The sequence below is a fragment of the Lygodium microphyllum genome, chromosome 10 (genome assembly GCF_053477565.2).
Source record: "Lygodium microphyllum isolate KBCC chromosome 10, Lygodium_microphyllum_v1.1.10, whole genome shotgun sequence".
In the NCBI taxonomy this organism is placed as follows: Eukaryota; Viridiplantae; Streptophyta; class Polypodiopsida; order Schizaeales; family Lygodiaceae; genus Lygodium; species Lygodium microphyllum.
In genome coordinates this window covers 156,523,453-156,547,398 of record NC_141144.1, presented here as the reverse complement: position 1 = coordinate 156,547,398, position 23,946 = coordinate 156,523,453, and the positions used below count along the sequence as shown (strand labels likewise).

Sequence of the window (23,946 nt, the reverse complement as noted above, 5' to 3'; positions counted from 1 at the left end):
AGGTGGGTTACGTTGAAAGTTGATACCCGTATTAAATGACGGTCTTCGGGCAGTCAGGCGAGTAGATATGCACGCGGTGCGGCCCGCGGGGGTAAGAGGAGCTGACGTGTTCCGTGCCACGTGGAGTCGGTGCTGTGTCAGAATCTGCATCTGACGTGACTCGTGCGATGAGGTGAGGCGTTCGTTTTTATGCGGCAGCAAGGCGCATGCTCTCGGGGTATCATGTGGTAATTTCTTGTCTATATAAACCCCCCAGAGGACGGAAATGGAAATACAGGATTCCGGAGGAAGGACATTGGGTCATCACAGGCTTGACAGACGAGAAGCTCAGTGGATCTGAGTGTTTAAACAGCGCAGGTATGTGTATTCACTATGTCATCTCGACACAGTCTGCTTCTTCAACGTCTACGCACTGCATGCTGTGTGAAGAGCTTTGACGGTTGTCGGATAACGTGTGTTGTTTCGGATGACATGTGCTGGGCAGGGATACGATGGCAGCTCGAGTAACGTGGGTGGTGGCGCTGGTGGCTTGCATTGCACTGGCGGCCACGTGGGTGGGAGAAGCGACGACCAAGAGCGCGGGGATCGAGCAGTCGGTGAGGTGCAACCAGCCGGGGTGCAAGGCGGTGCTGACGTGTCCGACGTTCTGCTACACAGCGGGCGGCCACGGCTCGTTCAGTGGGGGCCCGGGAGGTGGGGGAGGCGGGTCGGGAGGGAACGGAGCGCCGGGGGTGGGGGGCCGCGGCGGGAAAGGGGGCCGGGGCGGCGGCTTCGGGGGCGGGAGGGGTGGGAGCGGGGGCGGCTTCGGAGGCGGTAGCGGCAGCCCTGGCTTCGGAGGAGGGTTCGGGGGCGGAGGCGGCGGGGGAGGCGGGGGTGGCGGAGGAGGAGGAGGCGGCGGAGGTGGAGGCGGGGGTGGAGGCGGTGGAGGCGGAGGCGGCGGATTCGATGACAGCCTCGGCGTGGCCGTCCTCCGCCGTAATCCCTGCAGTTTTGACTGCGGCGCTTGCCTCGTCTCCTGCCAGTTCTAGCGCATCATTGCTCATGTAATCCGCTGTCGTTGATCCATCCATTTGCGGTGTGTGTGTATTACTGTGTAATGATGTAAAATCCACTTCGGTTGTTTGGGCGGACAATGTCGTCAAACGCTTGGTTTTGTGTTTGTAGTGCGTTCCATTTTAAGTGGCTTTTTTGAGTCCGCATTGAAACCCTCTCTCTCTCTCTCTCTCTCTCTCTCTCCCCCCTGCAATGCGGTAGTGGTATTTCCCATGTCAATAGCTCGCCTTTTTGGAGTCCGAATTGAATCTTGAAATGGCCTCGTATCAGAGCAGAGCACGTCATACGATCCCGACTTCCCCACACAGGTCTTTCGACTTGACATATTGACTCTTCCAATGCCGCTAAGTCCCATTAGTCATAAATGAACAGTATGTATACATTGTCCCCATTAAGAAAATTGATAGAAGAAAGAAAAGTTTAATAGTGCAGTACCATTCGTATCATCAAATAATTAATTTAACAGTATTAACTTCAGAAGGCTTCTAGCTCGACAAGAAGTATATGATAGGAATATTGTGGTCGAGATACTATCTTAGAAGTGAGGTAAATTGAAAAACCTCCTTAATATTCAAGCCTCCTTAAAACTTGGCCGGGTACACAATCCCATATTTGTTTTTGAGAGAGTTCCTACCCCTCAAGTAGGAATCCCAAGAAACTTAAAAAAACATTCGCACCTTCAATGACTTTGCAATTTGCATCTAGTAGCTAATTAAAGACCAATGAATGCTAAGTAGGTGTAATCCTAGCCTTAGCAAATTGAATTATTGGTTTAGGATCTATTGAAGTTGTCTCCATCTTGAAACCCAAAATGATTGTATCAAGGCATCCTAATTTCTTATGAGTACCTTTGGAGGGCTTCTAGCAAGAAATAAATTGTAATTGTAATGATTGATGGTTGAGATCTAGTATCTATCTTACTTATTATCTTGGTTGGAGGTTGGGTTATCTCCCGAACCTCCATTTTTCTCCCAAGCCTCCACTTTTCTTCCAAATCTTTTTTGAATTTGAATTGCATGCATTGAGGTGGTTTTATTTGAATTGCATGCATGGGGTGGCTTTAATGCCCCACGTCTCCAGGTCCTCCCTCTCTCATGATGAGATAGATTACTTAGATCTATCTTAGATATAGATGAGATGAAGGTGAAGGCTTGTGTTCATTGAGGAATTTGTCGAGTAGCCTTTGTTGAGGTGGAGATTCAGAGCTTCCCTCCCTTCTGCTGGCGTCGAGGAGCTTCGTCGAGGAGCTTCGTCCAGGAGATTCAGAGCTTCCCTCCCTCCCGCTGCCGTCGAGGAGCTTCATTCGTGATAGTGAAGGTCCATCTCTGTCTCTCTCTTTCTCTCTCCACCTCTACGAGCTTGCCGTGACGCCCCCCCCCCACAATTCGCTGGCCCCTCCCCCCCGCCAACTCATCTCTCTCTCCCGCCTTCCCTCCCGTTGGCGGCTCCCGCCTTCTCTCTCTCTCCTGCCTTTCCTCCCGCCTTTTCTCTCTCCTGCCTTTCCTCTTGCCTTCTCTCTCTTCTGCCTTCCCTCCCACTCGCCTTCCCTCCCGCTGTTGCCTCCCGCCGCCATTCCGCCCGTTGCCGCGTCCCACCGCCATCCCGTTGGCTGCCCCCCCTCCCCTCGCGCGACTGACTTATTAATTAGTTTAATAATTAATATATTTAATAATAGTTATTGTTTTGTTAGTTCAATAATAGTTATATTGTTAGTTTAATAGTTATTGTCAGTTATAGTTATTGATAGTATTGTTAGTTTAATAGTTATTGTTAGTTATAGTTATTAATAGTTATTATTTGTTATTAATTGATTAATAGTTATTGTTATTGTTAGTTATTGTGAATTGTTAGTTATTGTGAATGAATGAATGTGATTGTTTGCAATGTTAATGTTAATGTTAATGTTAAATAGTTAAATGGTTAATGTGGATGTGAAGTTAAATGTTAAATGTGAATGTGAATGAATGTGATTGTTTGTGATGTTAATGTGAATGTTATTGTGGATGTGATTGTTAAATGTTAAATGTTAAATGTTAAATGTTAATGAATGTGAATGAATGTGGATGTGGATGTGAATGTGAATGATAATAATAATGAAAAATAGTTAAATATTAAATAGTTATAGTTAGCATTATTATATATATATGATTGATGATTGTGGTATTATTTAGATTAGATTTGATGAGATTAGATTAGATTAGATTAGATCGATTTAGAATTTAGATTTAGATTTAGATTACATTAGATTTAGATAGTTAATAGTTATAGTGTAAGATTTAAGATTTAAGATTATTTATTAGTAATTATGATTAACATTTTTTTATTTTATTATTATTGTTGTTTATTGTTTATTTTTATTATTGTTGTTTTTTATTTAGATATATTATTAGTTAGTTTATTATTAGTTAGTTTATTTTTATTTATTATTGTTTAGATAGATTTTATATCTAAATCTAAATCTAATTAGTTTATATTAGTTTATTAGTTTATTAGTATGATGATATATGATGATTTTTATAATTATATGATATAATAATAATAGTGTTATTATATTATTATTAATTTTTATTTAGACATTATTAGTTTATTATTGTTTAGATAAATAAAATTATTAGTTTATTTATTAATGTGAATGTTAAATAGTTAATATTAAATTAAAATGTGAATAATGTGAATGCTAATGTGAATGTTAAATAGTTATAGTTAATGTGAATGTTAGTTAGTTTGTTTATTATTATTTTATTATCATTATCATTATCATTATTATAGTTTATTATTAGTAATTATGTTATGATATGATTATGATGTTATCTATTTCTATTTATTATTGTTTAGATAGTTTATTAATGTGAATGTGAATTATTATAGTTTATTTATTAGTAATTATGTTATATTATGTTATGATATGATTATGATGTTATTATTAGTTTATTATTGTTTAGATAGTTTATTAATGTGAATGTGAATGTGAATGTGAATGCTAATGTGAATGTTAAATAGTTAATGTGAATGTGAATGAATGTGAATGTTAATAATTTGTTTATTATTATTATTTTATTATTATCATTATCATTATTATGTTATTACGTTTTTATTATTGTATTATTTTATCATTATTATATTATATAGTTATATAGTTTTGTTAATGGTTGTTATTTTAACTTTGTTATTGTTAGTTATTATATTTTATTATATTATAATTATAAATATATATTATTAGATTGTTGTTGTTATTATTATTATTATTATTATATGATATGATGATGTTATTATGATATGATATAATGACGATATTAGTTTATTAGTTTATTGTTAGTTTACAATTTATTTTATAGTTGTGGTATTATTTTATTTAGAATTAGATATTGTTTTAGTTATTATTATTATATTTATTATTATTATTATATTTTATTATTATGTTGATAGTTAATAGTTAATAGTTAATTATTGTTTTTTTATTATTATTAGTTAGTTTATTGTTGTTATTATTATATATTTTTGTTATTACTTTATTTTTGTTATTATTATTATTATATATTATACAATAAACTAACTAATAACAAAAATAACAATAATACACTATTAACTATTAACTATTAACATAACATTAACTTTATTGTTGGTGTTATTATTATATATTATATTATTATATTTAGAATTAGAATTCAGATTTAGATTTAGATTAGATTAGATTTGGATAGTTAATAGTTATAGTTTAAGATTAAGATTTAAGATTTAAGATTATTTATTAGTAATTATTATGATTATTTTTATTTTTAATTTATTATTATTATTGTTTGTTGTTTATTGTTATTATTGTTGTTTTTTATTTAGATATTATATAATATAAAATATAATGATGATGATTGTTGTTGTATTGTTTATTAGTTTATTGTTAGTTTGTAGATTATTTATAGTTTGTTGTGGTATTTATTTAGATTGATTGATTTAGTTTATTATTATTTTATTAGTATAAATATTAGTACAAAAGTATATATATATATATAAAAGCTAATAATAATAATATAAAATAATGTGAATAGTGATAGTGATAATGATAATGATAATATAAAATAATTAGTTATAGTTGTAGTGAGTAATGATATAGTTGTAGTGCACCACCTAAAATACCAACTCATTGGTCATTGTGGCGTTGGCTTTGATCCTTGATTGGATACATCCATTGTGACAAAAAGCCTAATCCAATCTCAACTAGAGAGCCATTAGAATTTGCTTGAAATAATCCAAATGCATCTTGAAGACCCACTTGAGTCTTATGTGTGGGATAAACAAATTGAAACCTCACTTTAGATGCTACTTACTATAGCAAATTCTATGGTAGTCAATCATATGGTCTAATGCACGTATGTTTAAATTTAATGCATTGGAAGTTAATCTAATGTTATCTAATGTTAATCTAATGTTATCTAGGATTTTTCATTGTTTCTAATTTTTATTTTTTATATAAGACAAGGATAGTTGATATGCACCTTGATGTTGATGCATGTGTTTTGCGCAGCATGAAGGAAAAAAATGTGTCTGTAGCAAATGTTGTGCAGTGCGCTCCCAGTGTGCAAATGAATGTGTGCAAAGGGAAAGAGGTAATAAGGAAGAAGATAGTTCGTCATGCACTTAGGCATGTTGGAGGATATGAAAGTTCTGTTCATTTTTTGAGAGTCATTCATCACTTGGAGGGGCTTGAGAAGCAAGTTAAGGCACTATTTCGACGTCAAAGGGCTTCAATTTCTCTTGGTGAGAGCATTGATAGCCGTCTACAAAGGATTGAGAGAATTTTGGAGGAGAAATTCGAAGGAAACCTTTGTGATGGGGTGAGGATATAGGATGAGTTGGAAGAAATCAAGGGTTACATAGGGGAGATATATGAACACGTCCGAAAGTATTGGCCACGTATTGGATCCTTGGATGATCATGATGAGAATATGAAAGATCTTATTGACAGTGCTGGTCATATAGAGGATGGCGTATGTGAGTTAATTGCTCACAAGAATGAAAATGTTTCCCTTGATGTGCAACTTTCCGTGTGGGGTCATTCCCTTTCACTCGAGAGCATTGCCCTTGATGTGCAATTTGCTTCTTTCAAAGTTTATCTAGATTAGATAGGTTTTTGACAATGTTAACTTGGATGAGTCGTCGCTGTGTCAGCATGTCCTTGAAAATCTCCATTTTGAAAATATTGTCTATCTTTTCCAAATTGAAAACGCCACATGCTTGATATATATATATTAACTTTGCAAGACTTTTTAAATGAGTTGTGTCTTATTTGAATAATGAAAATCTCCATTTTAAAAAACATTTTTTATCCCTTTCAAATTATTAAGATTTTTTTATCTCATTTTAATAGTTTGCATCTTACTTGAAAGTGCTTGGACCAATGTTGATCTATTATCATAATAATAGTTTATTAGTTGATCTATTATCGTCTCACTTAGATAGATATATTAAGTAAGATAGATATAATAATGATAATGATAATGATAATAATGTTAGATGATAATGATAATGATAATGATAATAATGATAATGATGAAATGATGATGATGATGATGATGATTGCTGTTGTATTGTTTATTAGTTTATTGTTAGCTTATAGTTTGTTTATTTATTTATTTATTGTGGTATTATTTTGTTTAGATTAGATATTGTTTTATATTATTGTTGTTGTTATATTTATATTTATTATTATATTATTATATTATTATATTACTATATTATTGTATTGTATTTTTATTATTGTATTTATTATTATTATTATTATTGTTATATTATATATATTATATATAGTTATATAGTTTTGTTATTTTGTTAATGGTTGCTATTTGACTTTGTTATTGTTAGTTATTATATATTGTATTATATTATAAATATGTATTGTTAGTTTGTTATTATTATTATTATGATTGTTATTATTATGATTATTATGATATTATGATATTATGATTATGATATGATATGATGATGGTAATAGTTTATTAGTTGATTTATAAAAGTGCTTGGACCTTTAACGCATTCAAGCCTTTGGTAAGGCGTATTAGTAGGGCTTGTACAGACACAGAGAGAGAGAGAGAGAGAGAGAGAGAGAGAGAGAGAGAGAGAGAGAGAGAGAGAGAGAGAGAGAGAGAGAGAGAGAGAGAGAGAGAGAGAGAGAGAGAGAGTTGGAGGAGAGGAGGTAAGGCATGGCTATATATTTGGTGAGTGTCATGTGCTCATGCATGATTAATTACACGTGTTTGTGCATGACTATTCTTTTGTCTTTGAGTCCAATACACTTTCGATTTAGGCTTTGAGATTTCTCTGTTGGGACTCTTATACTCTATTGAAAGTTTCGTGTAGTCATCATGGAACAAAGCAAAGCTATGGACGATGTTCCAGACATAGTGCATTTGACTCCATTGAATGCAATTGATTTGGTTGAATTAAAGAAAACAACCACCACATCATCTCTTCGACGCTTGCCTACTTGGAGCCGTTCGCATGGGTATGGGAGATAGTTATTCTAATAATTATATTTTCACCAAGGTATTGTGTTCTGGTTGGGGAGATAGTCATTTGTGTATTTTGTTGCGGCCAAAATGTGGAGTTTAATGGAGTCAATAAAGTTAATGTGCGAAAGATGAAAGAAGTGGCGAGGCAACAGGGAGGGCATGTTAGTAAATCCACAAGGACATCAACGATGCGAAGAAACCCAAAGGCTACTTCAAGTTCTTTGGAGTTTAAACGCCTCGAGACCAAGATGAATGAGTTGATGGAATTGCAGAGGACTTTATCCACACGTGTCGATCATGCACTTGCTATTTACTCTGCAAAATTGCATGAACAAGCTAAGGGTTTGCATGGTGTTGTGTGCGAGACAAAGCACACCCAGAGTGTTCTTCAACAAGTCTCGAGTGGTTTGGGTGTTGAAGTGAGGGAACTTTTAGCAATTGTCTCTGAGACAAGTAGGTTGATGAATTTGTTGTTGAATGATATGTGGGCATCGTTTTGGGGGCTTGGAGATGACCACGAGCCTGTTATTTGCCAGAGGGGTTGTCGACTACCATTTTTGCAGTTCCAAATGAATGTTAATAGGTTCAATGCCTTGCTACAACAATTGAGTCGTCAAATGAACGGTCCCAATTGAGGAGGATTTGCTTGGCTGAGGCTTATGATCTATTATCGTCTCGCTTATATCTTACTTGAAATTGCTTGGATCAATGTTTTTTTTGTGATGTGTGCTTCCTTTTTGTGAAGCTTATATTGTATATTGGTTTTAATGTAACGATGTGATGTGATACCTCTTTCTTGAGGTTTGATCTCTCTTTGTCTCTCTCTTCAACATTTGGATGAAGGTTATGATCTATTGTTGTCTCGCTTATGAAGATATGAAATGCTTAGGCCACTGCTTTTTTTGTGATAATGTGTGCTCCCTTCTTTTGTAACGAGGCTATATTGAGTAAACTGTATTGGGTATCTACAGTGTGGTGTGATGTCTGTTTCTTGATGCTTGATATCATATCAAACAATGTGGATATATAACTTTTTTCATTTTTATGGTGTAATGCATGTGAGTAATATTTTCTAATTCTATGGTCTAATTGTAATATTCTCTCTCTCCCTGTCTCTCTCTCTCTCTCTCTCTCTCTCTCTCTCTCTATTTCTCCAGTGTTTGGTTCAATTTATTGGAGGTGATGCATTCTTCTTTCTTTTAAAGAGTTTGTAAACATTGATCTATAGTAGTTTATTTATAGATATAATTATTATGTCTTGCAATGTAGTACGTATCAAAGAGTAATATTTTCTATAAAATACGTTTCAATGTCTAGGTACTTGCTATGGATTGGAATAAGATTGTGTATTCTTTCTCTTTTCAAGAGTTTGTAAATATGTGATTCTAGATTGATTCTGCTTTTAAGTCTTTTTGGAAATACTAATCCCAATCAAGTCTCTGCTTGAAAGAATGCATGTTTTCTCTTGATGTGCAGGCTTTGTGAGAATCCAAACAATATGGGATTAAAATTAAATAATCAGAGAACTAGCAGGGATTATGTGTTGCGTATTCATAGGCATAGACTCAACTCTACACGATATAGACGACGATAGATTGCTAGGCTTAGGGCTCAAATGGCAAGACATGACTAGAGGGGGTATAAAGAGATGTGTTCTACTATAGTTGAGTGTCGGAATGTTTTGCAAGGAGGGACTCTAAATCATGATAGCTTGATTCGTGAGGGACTTCACAATTTGATTGAGCAGCAATTTGCTAATGATTATGATTGTGATGCTGAAAATCACCAAAACCTAGGAAATGTTGTGATTAATGAGTCACGTGTCAATAATGCTCCAACCTTTAGTGCTTGAAATGGGGGTTTTTGCTCCATTTTACATGCTTTGCCTGCAATGAATATTCATCCTGCAGCTACAATATTGCTATTTCAAGACCCGATTGTGCATTCCATGGGGAGTCTTTCTGAGATGTGTGAGCGATGTTCAGCTAAATTGTGGAGATGTGAGGCTCAAGTGCAGGGGTCAGTTTTGTTTGGTAAACATTGTTGTCGAAATGGAGAAGTAATGTTACCACAGTTGCAATATCCACCACAACTATTGCATGATTTGTTGCATGGTATGCATCCTCAAAGTAGAGTACTTAAAAATAATATACGAGCATATAATAGTGCTCTTGCATTTGTGTCGCTTGGTGCCAATGTTGATGACCTTTTGTCTGTTGTGGGAAATTCTTATACCTTTAGAGTGCATGGATCCATTTATCATCGTATAGGCCCTTTGATTCCTAATGTGCAACGACAAGAAAGGCCAAGATTTGCACAACTTTATGTTTATGATACTGAGCATGAGTTATCTAATCGGTTGGATGCTATGCCTAATTTATTGCCAAGCTTGCTTGGGGAGCTTCAGTCTATGATGCATCAACACAATGCATATGCACAAGCTTTTAGATCCGTGGGTATGCAATTGCAAAACAATCCCTTGCATGATTTGAGAATGACTATTTTTGGGGTTCAACATGCTAATAGACAATACTCATCTCCAGTGGCAACTGAGGTTGCAGCTATCATGCCAGGACAAGGCGATGAGAATACTCTTGATCGTCGAGACATACATGTTTATAGTCAGGATGGACGATGTATTGCTATTTCAAACTTGCATAGGGCATATATGCCAATGCTATACGGTCTTCTTTTTCCTATGGGTGATGATGGTTGGCATGTAAAGGTACCTTATAGTGGTGTTAATGTTCCAATTAATATACATGGATTGTCTAATAAGGACTGTGTTACTCAGATGCAATTTTATGCATTTCGACTACAAGTGCGTGAGGACACTGAGGTGTGCATGTTGCGGGGTGGCCGATTGTTGCAGCAATTTATTGTTGATGCTTATTGTAGTATAGAGCAATGTAGGTTAGCTTGGTGTCGTCAAAATCAATCAGTTTTACGCTGTCGAAGGGTTTCGAAAGCAATGTCGCGACTTCAGAAGTTCTTTATAAATTTCAGGATAGAAGATCAAGCAAGTGAATGAAGTCTAATCTGTTATGACTGCAATTACTTCCTATGATGTTGATCAGTTGGAAAGAACAATAATGTTCACGATCATACAAAATTCTTTGTATTGAATGAACCAGTAATTCTTCAAAATCATGGAAGAGTTCTGCATGGTATATATCATGTGTTTGCTGTAATTTCACTATCTTTTCACTCAGAATTCTATGCAAAAATTTTGTATCAAGTAACCATGAAATACTTCAGCCAGTTCTTAAGGATCAAAATTTGACACTACAGGACTCTCTAGCTTTTATCAAGCTGTCAAAGCTATTATCCGATCAGTGATTGCACTCCAACAAAGTGGACATTCTTTACATGTTGCAGCGCAGTGTTTATATACAGATATGTTTCTGTATTTCTTGACAGTTTGGATAGGCTTCATTTCCATGGATTTAGCAAGTGTGGTTACGAGTATAGAGAAGTCAATACACCAAAAAATTGGAGCTGCTGAATCCCCCAGTCTCCAACTCTGATGCAATATTTTCTGTTCAATGAGATGCTGCAATATTTATGCAGGAAACCAGGCTCATCTCAGCTTCATCAATTTGAGGAGGTGTGTCAAATAACTGGTCCAAAAGAGGCTCATCCTGTGTATATGGACTTTTCATTTGTGTCTCTGCTTTTTTTTTTCTTTATCTGCACTGCTGTCAGAATAATGTGTGTGCTTTGGTGATGGAGGAGATGGGGTAAAAGAACAACTTGATTCAGATGCCTTCTGCGATGCTGATGCCTTTGAAAGCAGCAAGTGAAGTGCCCTTACAGCTGAAACATTTGCACCAGAAAAAGGAGGTGTAGAGCTTCGACCAGTGGAGCTTATAGGTGGTGTTCTCCGTGCAACATTTGAGGGAGATGTACTTTGTTTGGGAGTGGCACTGCGTGATACGGGCAGAGGGGTTGGGAAAGGAAGAGGTAATTGTGGTGAAAGAGATGCACTTGAAGCAAAGAAGGCAAAGCTAACTGCCGTGATTTTGCAGGGCTTGCTTTTGACAACGACGCCCCAGACGTGCTGGAGAAGCTTGATCCTTTCTACAAGTGGGGTTTTTCATCGAGGTCCCAGACAATTGGGGAGAACTTTCTTTTCTTGGGTATTGCAGCAGAGTTGGGGCTGTCTCCTTTGCTCACATCATCGTCAATCCTGTGTATATGGACTTTTCATTTGTGTCTCTGCTTTTTTTTTTCTTTATCTGCATTGCTGTTAGAATAATGTGTGTTCTTTGGTGATGGAGGAGATGGGGTAAAAGAACAACTTGATTCAGATGCCTTCTGCGATGCTGATGCCTTTGAAAGCAGCAAGTGAAGTGCCCTTACAGATGAAACATTTGCACCAGAAAAAGGAGGTGTAGAGCTTCGACCAGTGGAGCTTATAGGTGGCGTTCTCCGTGCAACATTTGAGTGAGATGTACTGTGTTTGGGAGTGGCACTGCGTGATATGGGCAGAGGGGTTGGGAAAGGAAGAGGTAATTGTGGTGAAAGAGATGCACTTGAGGCAAAGAAGTCAAAGCTAACTGCTGCCGTGATTTTGCAGGGCTTGCTTTTGACAGCGACGCCCCAGACGTGCTAGAGAAGCTTTATCCTTTCTGCAAGTGGGGTTTTTCATCGAGGTCCCAAACAATTGGGGAGAACTTTCTTTTCTTGGGTATTGCAGCAGAGCTGGGGCTCTCTCCTTTGCTCACATCATCGTCACTGCCTCCTTGATGATGTTGGGAATGCTTCGAGGCCGACCGTCCTGAGGAGCGCTGTCCTGCAATGGCACCATTCCCTGCCTCCCTTCGTCACATTCCTTCTTCGACTTCGTCTTCAGAGATCATCTCCAGTTCACCGTCTTTACTGTTGCTGCTGTTGTCTCTTTCTTAAGGAGAGAAGAATCGAAAGAGAAGACTCTATTACTTCTGGGTGCATCAATTTTCCAGGTGCGTCAGTCGTTGTAGTTGAATTGATCCCCTCGTCGACTGAGAATAAAATCCCCATCTATCTCTGTTTAATTCGCATCATACCGATCCTCTTCTCGTGACGTTTTTTTTTTCTTCCCCCAGGCATTCCCCTAATTCACCGAAAAAAACTCTCCCTTTTTCTCTAGATTCCCTTAAAACTCCTTTCTTTCCGTTGCTGCCATTCGTGAGATTCGTTTCCTCTTTTTCTCAACTTTAGCCCTTTTCCCTCTATAAACAGGACTTCCCATATTATCTCTGCTTTTCCCTCCTTCTTCTCTGATCACCATGTTCTCTCTCTCCTTCTAAAAAAAACTTCACCTTTTCAAAAAAAACAACGACCTTCCCCCCTCCATGTTTTTCTGCACTCCTCTCCATTAAGCCCCCTTTCCCCCCCCCCCCCCCCCCAAAAAAGGCCCTTTCAAAAATAGTCCTCTTCATTTCTAGTGAAAGTAATGCTTCCCACCATTGTTGCATCAATTGCCACAAAAACCATCTTAAACAATCAACTTTCTTTTCTACGAGAAGATCCTTACATAAACCAAACCCTTTCCAAATTCCTTGTTGTTGACGATATTGATTACATGCTTATTGTCTGTGAAAACATTGCAGTATTTGCTATTCACAGCAATAGGATTGACCGTGTACAGATGACCAGGCACCATGATATTCTTTCCAATGACTCCACTGATTGGCATGTGAAACCGATGGTAATCCTGTGTGAGCATCTGCATGTAATGCTCGGAAAATTCCCCAAGAAACTTTTCTTGGTTTCCCATCCATGCTCATAACATCTTCCTTCTCAATGAGGGCACCACATGCTTGAAATGTGATCTTAAATGTCTACTGATTTGAGAAAATGCCCTCCTCTTGCATCTGTTTGTATAGTTGTAATGTCTTCTCTCCTTGACCCTATTCAACATAGACTGAAAGCAACCCTTCATGCTCGCCACTATACTCATACGCAGAAAATAAATGTAAACACAACAACTAAGTATGTACAAAGTATCAAATCACACACACAACTTTTGGGTGGTTTTCACACCTCAAATGCGCAGCAATACGACATCCACCCCCTCTAATCCTGCGCATCCTCCGGATGGGCCAACTACCCATGATCGTTATCATCGAGATCCACAAACAGATCAATCTCTTCGTTATGCATTTTCGGTATATCAACAAGATTATCTGTCATATCATCTGTCTCTTCCATTGGAGTTTCTTCTCGTTGATCTTCTCTTGCAAATTCTTCCAATACATAATCTTCATCATCTCTTTTCTTGAAAATCTTGATTCTTTTTCCAGCAATAGGCACTCTAAGCACTGTCCCATCCAATTCTGTCAATTCATATGTTGCATTATCAAAAACATGTCTGACTATGTACGGCCCAAACCATCTTTTCACCATCTTCCGAAGTGCAGTATGCTGATTTTCAAGGTTGCTATCAAAGACCAATACCCAATCTCCCTCTTCTATTGCTTTAGGTCGCAAGCGATGCCTGCTGTCAAACCTGCCCTTATTTCTTAGTCTAGCAACCTTCAACCTGTCAATAGCTAGCTGAATATCCTCTGGTCTTCTCTCCAACTGTCGAATCCGAAGAGCTAAGAGCTCCTCTCTCGTCAAATCCTCCTGCCAAGGTAAAATTGACCAAGTCAAAGCACAAGTCTCAGTCGGCATAACAGGTTTTTGACCATACATCAACTCTGCGGGCATATATCCTGTGGTAACACTGTGAGTCGTACGATCAGCCCACAAAGCAAATGGTAGAAGTCTCGGCCATTCTCCAATCCGTCCTCTGCATGCTTTGGCTAATGCTTTCACTATCGGCGGATGCCCTCTTTCACTCTTTCCATTTCCCTCTGGATTATATGCTGTAGTTAGAGCCAACTTGATTCGTAGCTGAGAGAAAAACTCCCTAGCTTCATCTGCATCCAATTCACCACGATCCGCAGTGATCTTACCCACACAACCATACCTGCAGAAAATTTCCTCCAATAAAAACTTACACACTGCACTAGTGGTCTTCGTTCTCAAAGATCTGCCCTCAACATGATTGGTAAGATCCTCTCTAGCCAAAACAATATACCTCATCTGCCATAGACCCATAGGCATAGTAACCAAATCAACTACCCACTTATAATGAATGCATAGCGGATAGGTCGGATGAAGCTAATCTCGATGACGCACTACTGAATACATCTGACAGTCACTGCAAGTCTCAACAAAGTGAGAAACATCTCTATACATGCCTTTCCACCAATATTTCTCCTTGATTTTCTCATAAGTAGCCCACACTCCTCTATGACCAGCCCAAGGACTCTCATGAAACTCCCTCATCACCTGTAACTGTGTCTCTCCATCGCAGGCAACCCGCAAAGGTAATCCGCCTCTTTTCTTCGGATGCTTCCAAAGAAATCCGTCCTTGAGAAAATAACCATAGGCTTTTCTTCTGATCTTCTTGAACTCTTCATCTGTCCATTCATCTCTTTTGCTTAGTGTACTAAGGTACCTGCCAATCTGCAACCAATCTCCAACATAGAGTTCTTCTATGAAAGCCACAATATCATAGACATGACAAACATGATCAACCATAGTGGCTGAAATTTCTGCATCATCCTCTTCTGCAAGTAGAGTCTCCTCATCATCATATCTGGCTCTAGACAACATATCTGCCACTGGATTATCCTTCCCTGCTATGTGTTTAAATTCCGGATTTAATGACTTGATGTATGCAATCCATCTCAACATGGCTATATCCGGAGTAGAGCAACTCGTAATCATACCAATCAATGGCAAGCAATCTGTCTCTACCACAACTGAAGCTCCAATAAAGTACTTCTTGTCACATTTGAGAGCCGTAACAATCCCCAGTAGCTCCCTCTTGATTTGTGGATATCTCCTCTGTCTCTCGTTTAGGACTTTCGCCCCAAACCGAATAGCATACCTATTTCCATCTGCATCATCTTGACCCACAGCCCAACCTATGCCAATTGGACTAGTATCAACTGTCAATACAATAGGCTTTCCACAATTATAATTTGCTTTCCTGAGAGTAGGAGCATTCTGCAATAACTTCTTCAATTTCCGCATGGCTCTCATCCCAATAGGATTTCTGCCCCTTTCGAAGCAGCTGATATAAACAATCTGCTATGTGTGCAAAATGAGGTATCCAAATCATATAAAACACACAAGCTCCAATGAATCTCCGTACCTCTGAAGTGGTAGAACAATACTCCGCAATCTTGCCTATAGCATTCACCTTATCAGGTGAGGGTTTCCTGCCATAATATCCACACATATGTCCAACAATGACAACCTCATTCACTCCAAAAACAGATTTTTGCCCTGAAAGTGTCAAGTTCACTTCTTCTAACCTGGCCAAAATCTTCTCACATGCTGAAATATGATCAGCCACAAAGGATCTACATCCCTGCTCATTTAGACTCTCATTCTTCTCTTCTTCTGCACATCCCTTAATGGGCACATCGTCCAAGAAAGGCATGGTAAGCTGAGGTATGTAATCACGAAGGACCTTATGCATGGCATTCATCATATGCGCAACATAATTAGTGGCACCTTGAGGCAAGGTACACATCCTGACAAGCCCAATAGGAGTTCTCATGGTGGTTATGTCCCTGCTTTCCAAAGCCAGCTGAAATTGATCATATCTTGAATACAAATCACCTAAAGAATAGATGGCACGTCCAGCAAATGCTTCTGCAAACTCATCCACAACTGGACCTATACCAACATTCCTGATAGTAACTCTGTTCACTGGCTGCTGTCTTGAATAAATCGGAGAGTACCATTCTTCTTTGGAACCGTAAACCACCTGTTTGAGTATGGTGCAGATGAAGGCTCAAGAATTCCCATCCTGATTTTCTCATTCAATAAATCAATCAGCTTTGGTAGGTGTGCCTTAGGCACTGGAATAGGTCGAAAATTCCATGGAATATGAGGAATAGTAAAAATGACCATAGGAGCAACAATATCAGGATTCACACATCCAATCTCATGCGGAAAAAAAGCAAATCCCTTTCCATGTCGCTCAAGCATCTCCTGAAAGCATTGCTTCTCTATAGGTAGCAAGAAATCACCATTTCCAATTTTCAATTCAGCAAGAGTCTCTACTGAAAATTTATGACCAATATGCTCCGGATTCCTCAAAATTGGCTGTTTAGCAGCCCTCTCTATTTGCTGATCACTGTCAGGTGGAAGCGGTACAACAACTGGCTTCACCTTCTTATCCACAGTTTTGTATTTCGTGTCAACCGTGGCTTCATTATGCTCTTCTGCATTACTCAAATCTTGCTGTAAATCAGCAATTCTACACTTCAATGGCTGAATATCCTCAGCCCTCTGCTCTATGGACTGCATAGGAACAGCCCTAAACTCTGAATGCTGAAATATTTTAGTAGTAAACTCTGTTGGTTGAAAGTTTTCAGCCCTCTGTGTCTCTGCAAGCTGATCATAACCAGCTGGAAACTCTGTTTGCTGAATTTCTTCAGCACTCAACACTCTTTGCTGAGTTACCTCAGCCTCTGACTCAATCTGTGACACAAAATCTGCAATTTCATGAAACATGTCTAGGGACTGCACTAATACATTACTGTGACAATTCTGCATATCAGTTTTCAGCATATCTCCCATCTCTGTCATCGTATCTGCACAAATCACACTGTCATACATCCCATCTATGTGCTCATCATCCTCCAAAATTCCTGTATTTTTCAAATTTTTCTCCTTCCTGCATATATACTGCCTGGCAGCTCTAGGCAACCTAGAAGTCTTCTGATAGCTCATTGAACTGTTTGCTGAAATCCCAACAAAATCGGAGGAGAAAACACTGCTGCCAGGAGGTGAGAACTCCAATCTCCTCTGCTCTGTACCACAGTCGTCTCGCGAAACAGCGGTACCTAATGAAAACCCGAATCCCTCACAGTGGGCAAAGGTGCATCTCTGAGAGTATCCCTGTTTCTAACATGGTTCACACACACAGTCATAAACCGAACTGCTCTCATGCCATCTTTACTGCGAATCCGTGCATAAGCAGATTCATCATCCATTACCTTTGTTTCCATGCGCATCTCTGTGATGAATGGCTGACCAAGAATTATGGGATAAGAGCATGAATCCTGCACAAAGAAATGAAAATCCTCCTCTACATCACCAATAGAAACCCTGACACTAGGACAAGCAGCATACAAATCACCTGCAGTGTTATTGGCGGCTCTCATACGCCACCCATCCTCTACATCCATAGGCCATCTGTTACTCTCATAAACTCCACGAACTATGAGATTAATCTCTGAACCATGATCCACCAATGCAACATAAGGCACCTGTTTCTCTCCAATCTTTACCATCGTCTCTGTAGTTGCCCTAGCCCAATGGCTCCGTGAAAAGTGACTACGCGGTATCAAGACAGGCTCATCAATTTCAGCATAATGCATAGGCTGAACCCTCTTCTCTACTTGCGGAAAAATAGAAGCATTCTCAACCATAACCTCATCCTCATCCTCATCCAACTCCCCAATCAAAACTCCCTGTGTATCAGTGGTAGACAATGCATGTCTTTTCCTCTTCAGGACCTCCTGAAACTGATCCTGAAACTCTCTTTTCGAGATGCCCAAATCTCAGAAATAGTGAAAGTCACCTCACTGCCAAGTATCTTATCATTAAAGATTTTCTTCATGTTCGTAGATGTCTCAATATCGGACATCAATCTAAACCCTGGCTTCTTTCTCTCTCTAGGCTCTTGCCTCTTTTCTCTCTTTTGAGCATCTTCCATCTGTCGATCTGGCCCTGGTCTTGAAGACGGTCCTGCAGTAGGTGGAGAAACAAACTCACCCCCTCTAGTCTTCTTAGCTGCACTTGGATTTTCTTCATCCCTCTTACGCTTCTCCTCAACAAGTACATCTGCTCCATGAGACTTAGCCAAATAAGCATAAATAGAGTACCTGTCAACAGGCGAATCCCAACCTGTCTCTGATTTGATGCTAGAGCCTGCACTAGTCAAAATAGTTTGCTGAATTTTCCCCTTGTTTGCAGTCTCCATAGCATAAGTCCATAGTGCTGACTGAGTCTCTGATCCCTTCTCAATCTGGACTCCATATGCAGAAGCATCACCTCTAGCTGTCACATAAGAAGTACGCGCATCCATGTCATCCACTAACTTCTTCATTCCACCTTTACCAAAGTTGGTAGCAAGTGGAGCTCCTATCTCAGTCAACCAAATCTTACCATCTTGCCCCCAATATACCAAATTCTTCCTCCTTGCATCCTGAAAAGATTCACAATCCCTGTAATGCTGATGGTCCGTACTATCGCACCAAATACATCTCCGATCTCTCCTAGGTGCACTAGGACTCCTAGGTGCAGTAGGAGCACTAGAAGAAGTAGTAGGCGCAGTCGAAGCAAACTACTCTTTCAATTTTCCCACCAACTCCGCTTTAACTGATTCCAGTGTCAAATTTGTTATGCCTTTGATTATGTCATCAAGAGAGGTAGGCACTGATGGAGCGGATGGTTTTGGAGCAGAAGGTGCATGCATCGGTCGTGGAACAGGAGGAATAGGTGGAGTGGAAACAGTAGGCACTGGCATAGGCCAAGAAATTGGCTGAGGAGGAGAAGAAATAACAGGGATAGCAGCAGGCATAGGAGCTGATGATGGTGTAGGTGTCATGGAACCATTCTGTAGGTGAGTCTTCCATATCCTCCTCTTGGTCAAAGTCGAGACTGCATCCTGAGCATCCTGCCAATCCATTTTAAGACCCATAGGCTTCGTGCGATCCTCAAAAAGCTCACCCAATTCTTCTTGAAGAGCAGGATCTGCAGCTTGTAAGAAAAGCTCAACTTTTTCAACATCCAATGCTCTTTGTTCAATGGCATCAAGCTGACTATACCTCTCCTCAAATTCTCGAATCAACTCTGAAGCAGCTAGACCTTTGTTTGGCATGTAGATCCACTCTCGGAATGACCGCCGAGTAGCCATACCAAAGTCCTCAAGGAAATATTCTTCTTTCAAGGCCTTCTTAAAATCTTGCCAATGTGTATTTTGAATAAAAAGATCAGTCACTTTTGCCCTCAAAGCGGGTGTGACAAGACGAAGGAAGTACTTACTCATAAGTCCAGCTGGAACTTCAAAAAAACCCCATCTTGATCTCATATGTCTTCAAATATGCTGAAACATTACGGCCGTCAAATAGCTTCTTCTCATTCTTAACTGCTTCAATAGCCTTAGTCGCGCTATTTGCATTCTCCTGCTCCGAATAGAGTTGCCTTTGCTGAGTCAACTGCTGTTGATGCAATTGTTGCTGCTGCTGCATATACAATTGTGTCTGCTGATTTTGGAGCTGCATGTACATGGACATATTCTGCAAAATCTGCTTTAGATCCTCTATTGAAGTACTTGACGCAGCAGTCATTGATGGAGCTGAAGTAGACGCAGCTGGAATTGTAGAAGAGGCTGAAATAGAGGCTGAAGTATCTCCCATCCTGAAATTTATGCAACGCTTTCACGTCGGGTTCACCAAAGATGTCGAAGGGTTTCGAAAGCAATGTCGCGACTTCAGAAGTCCTTTATAAATTTCAGGATAGAAGATCAAGCAAGTGAATGAAGTCTAATCTTTTATGACTGCAATTACTTCCTATGATGTTGATCAGTTGGAAAGAACAATAATGTTCACGATCATACAAAATTCTTTGTATTGAATGAACCAGTAATTCTTCAAAATCATGGAAGAGTTCTGCATGGTATATATCATGTGTTTGCTGTAATTTCACTGTCTTTTCACTCAGAATTCTATGCAGAAATTTTGTATCAAGTAACCATGAAATACTTCAGCTAGTTCTTAAGGATCAAAATTTGACACTACAGGACTCTCTAGCTTTTATCAAGCTGTCAAAGCTATTATCCAATCAGTGATTGCACTCCAACAAAATGGACATTCTTTACATGTTGCAGCACAGGATTTATATACAGAAATGTCTCTGTATTTCTTGACAGTTTGGATAGGCTTCATTTCCATGGATTTAGCAAGTGTGGTTACGAGTATAGAGAAGTCAATACACCAAAACATTGGAGCTACTGAATCCCCCAGTCTCCAACTCTGATGCAATCTTTTCTGTCCAACGAGATGCTGCAATATTTATGCAGGAAACCAGGCTCATCTCAGCTTCATCAATTTGAGGAGGTGTGTCAAATAAGTGGTCCAGAAGAGGCTCATCCTGTGTATATGGACTTTTCATCTGTGTCTCTGCTTTTTTTTTTTCTTTATCTGCACTGCTGTTAGAATAATGTGTGTGCTTTGGTGATGGAGGAGATGGGGTAAAAGAACAACTTGATTCAGATGCCTTCTGCGATGCTGATGCCTTTGAAAGCAGCAAGTGAAGTGCCCTTACAGCTGAAACATTTGCACCAGAAAAAGGAGGTGTAGAGCTTCGACCAGTGGAGCTTATAGGTGGCGTTCTCCGTGCAACATTTGAGTGAGATGTACTGTGTTTGGGAGTGGCACTGCATGATATGGGCAGAGGGGTTGGGAAAGGAAGAGGTAATTGTGATGAAAGAGATGCACTTGAGGCAAAGAAGGCAAAGCTAACTGCCGTGATTTTGCAGGGCTTGCTTTTGACAGCGACGCCCCAGACATGCTGGAGAAGCTTGATCCTTTCTGCAACTGGGGTTTTTCATCGAGGTCCCACACAATTGGGGAGAACTTTCTTTTCTTGGGTATTGCAGCAGAGCTAGGGTTGTCTCCTTTGCTCACATCATCGTCACTGCCTCCTTGATTATGTTGGGGACGCTTCGAGGCCGACCGTCTTGAGGAGCGCTGTCTTGCAACGGCACGATTCCCTACCTCCCTTCGTCACATTCCTTCTTCGACTTCGTCTTCAGATATCATCTCCAGTTCACCGTCTTTACTGTTGCTGCTGTTGTCTCTTTCTTAAGGAGAGAAGAATCGGAAGAGAAGACTCTATTGCTTCTAGGTGCATCAATTTTCTAGGTGCGGCAGTCGCTGTAGCTGAATTGATCCCCTCGTCGAACTGAGAATAAAATCCCCATCTATCTCTGTTTAATTCGCATCATACCGATCCTCTTCTCGTGACGCTTTTTTTTTCTTCCCCCAGGCATTCCCCTGATTCACCGAAAAAAACTCGGGCCAAACATTGTCTGTTGTTGGTCTTTACTTAAAGACACCAGTATTTACACATGGACAGTTGTATGTTGCATTTTCAAGGGTGAAATCCTCATGCGGTGTGAGGGTGTTATTGGATGAGGATGGGAGCACTATGAATGTCACGACGAACATTGTGTACAAGAATGTACTTCAGAAGATGCAATGAGGTGCATTGCTTTTTTGCAAAGATGCATACGGAGATGAATTTTTTAGAGAGTGGAAGATATGCTTGCATTTTTTTAGAGATGTATCTATTGAATTTTGCTGGCTTTATAGTCCTTGCTTGGTGTGTATGTGAGATGGCCTCAAAGCTGTATTCGGTTGGCATATACTCGATGGTAATTGAGTATATATTCCCTACACTATATATAAGTGTTTGCTTGACTTTTGCATATGCCTACTCCAAGTTGGGGTTATTATCCAGAATCTGAGTATCAGAAGGAACTATAGTGTAACTTGCGCGCAGTGACAACGGATGATATTATAAGAAGAACTCTTGCAAGGGTCATCGAGCATTTTTATGATGATGCCAACATAGAGATTTTGCTTCCAATCTTTATTGAGGTGGTGCATTGTGGGTATACTCAGTGCTTTCGAGTGCATATGGGTGAAGCTGAGCAAAACAAGAGGTTTCGACGATCTCACACTGATAGGATACCGAGGGGTGGGCTGACATATGAATTTAAGGACCTCAGTTGTTTTGTGACGCTACATCAAGCTGTGACAATGCCTGCCAAGTGGTTTGCAAATATTAAGCCAGGTATTGTTATTCCACTGTTAAGTGATCTTTGTCAATTGTTGGATGTGTTCATGTTTACGTTGTGAGCTTTTAAAATTTTAGGCGCAAGAAAGATAGGAAAGACTATCATGTCCCTTGTACCATCACCAGGACGAAGTGTGGCAATGGGACTTGCTTCTCCTGAGTATGCTATGTTGGAGAATGGAATTTTTCCCAGTGGTTCCTCAAAGAAAAGAAAGCTTCATTTTGGTTAGGCCCGATGGAAAGTTTCAACATCTTTGTAGCGTTTGGATGTAGATGTATCTATATTTATTTATCATAGGTGTAATCAAGAAGTGGTACTTCATGGTTTGTTGATATTTGGATTTATGGTACAAAGTTTTCGGTTCTCGGGCAAGATTTGGTTGTGGGCTTTGCTTCACCTATCTGTATTTGATGCTTGGATATGCTTACACTTTGTGGTTCATTTCAGCGTAGCAATGTTATTTCTGATTGTAACATCAAATGATCGTGTAGAGCTACTTCTAGCTATTGCGCATAGCAGATATTGTTGTTTTAATGTTAAGTCCCATGTACCATCAACAAGATGAAGAGTGGCGATCGGACTTGCTTTGCCTGGTCATGCTATATTGGAGAGTGGAAATACTATTATGTCCCCTGTACCATCAACAAGACGAAGAGTGGTGATCGAACTTGCTTCGCCTGGCCATGCTATATTGGAGAGTGGAAAATTTCCCAGTTATTTCTCAAAGAAAAGAAAACTTCATTTTGGTTAGACCCTATGGGAACTGTAAATTTTTTTGTAACATTTGGATGTACATGTATAGGCACAATCAAGGAGTGACACTTTGTGGTTTGTTGATACTTGAAATTGTGGTGCAAGGTTATTGGTGCAGTCTCTAGAAGAAACTTTGGTTTCGGGCTTTGCTTCACCTATGTGGGTTATTAATACTAAGAGTTTGCATGCAATGCTTGGACAAACTTAAATTTGTGGTGTGGCTCATATATCTTTTTATTTGTGGTTCGTTTCAGTGTAGGAATGTTGTTTCTCATTGTAACATCCAAGGATACAAGTTGTTTCTAATTGTTGTGCAGAGGAAGTATAAATGCAAGTCTATAAGTTTGGTGCATAGTCATTGCATGTATATATGAGTTTATGTGCTCTTTGATGCAAATGCATATTTGGCCTTTTATACATGTGCGTAAGAGAGAGAGAGAGAGAGAGAGAGAGAGAGAGAGAGAGAGAGAGAGAGAGAGAGAGAGAGAGAGAGAGAGAGAGAGAGAGAGAGAGAGAGAGAGAGAGAGAGAGAGAGAGAGAGAGAGTGATTGAGTGAGTGAGTGAGTGTGGATACAGAGGGGGGAGGTGTAAATGGGATGAGAGATAGAGGGGTTGTGAGTAGAGGAGAGTAAAGCATGTGATGTTTTTGTGATAGCATTATCCACTATGCGATAGGGAAGTGAAGCTGTCGTGCGATACCTCGCACCCCGCTTC

At 39.3% G+C, this 23,946-nt stretch overlaps 2 protein-coding genes across 8 annotated transcripts; both read left to right on the top strand.

The window, feature by feature from the left end:
• The first annotated feature begins 232 nt into the window (after positions 1 to 232).
• Positions 233 to 1,205, top strand: LOC148030721 (uncharacterized). The gene is made up of 2 exons (XM_087687067.1): positions 233 to 357; positions 485 to 1,205. The coding sequence occupies exon 2, from the start codon at positions 492 to 494 to the stop codon at positions 1,026 to 1,028; it is 537 nt and encodes a 178-aa protein (XP_087543193.1). The 5' UTR covers positions 233 to 357; positions 485 to 491; the 3' UTR covers positions 1,029 to 1,205.
• Positions 1,206 to 6,971: 5,766 nt separating this feature from the next.
• On the top strand, positions 6,972 to 23,413 carry LOC148030720 (uncharacterized). Of its 7 annotated transcripts, none has more exons than XM_087687063.1 (4): positions 6,972 to 11,519; positions 11,585 to 11,977; positions 12,136 to 12,520; positions 21,157 to 23,413. In XM_087687063.1, the coding sequence occupies exon 1, from the start codon at positions 9,448 to 9,450 to the stop codon at positions 10,585 to 10,587; it is 1,140 nt and encodes a 379-aa protein (XP_087543189.1). In that variant the 5' UTR covers positions 6,972 to 9,447; the 3' UTR covers positions 10,588 to 11,519; positions 11,585 to 11,977; positions 12,136 to 12,520; positions 21,157 to 23,413. The 7 variants fall into 7 exon arrangements, with proteins under 7 accessions (XP_087543189.1, XP_087543188.1, XP_087543187.1 ...); XM_087687062.1 differs by lacking the exon at positions 21,157 to 23,413 and adding an exon at positions 13,151 to 19,647; XM_087687061.1 differs by lacking the exon at positions 21,157 to 23,413 and adding an exon at positions 12,644 to 19,647.
• Positions 23,414 to 23,946: the final 533 nt, after the last annotated feature.

What these genes read in the sequence shown, in the direction of transcription:
- LOC148030721 (XM_087687067.1), top strand. Translation starts at nt 492, where the DNA reads ATGGCAGCTCGAGTAACGTGGGTGGTGGCGCTGGTGGCTTGCATTGCA.
- LOC148030720 (XM_087687063.1), top strand. Translation starts at nt 9,448, where the DNA reads ATGAATATTCATCCTGCAGCTACAATATTGCTATTTCAAGACCCGATT.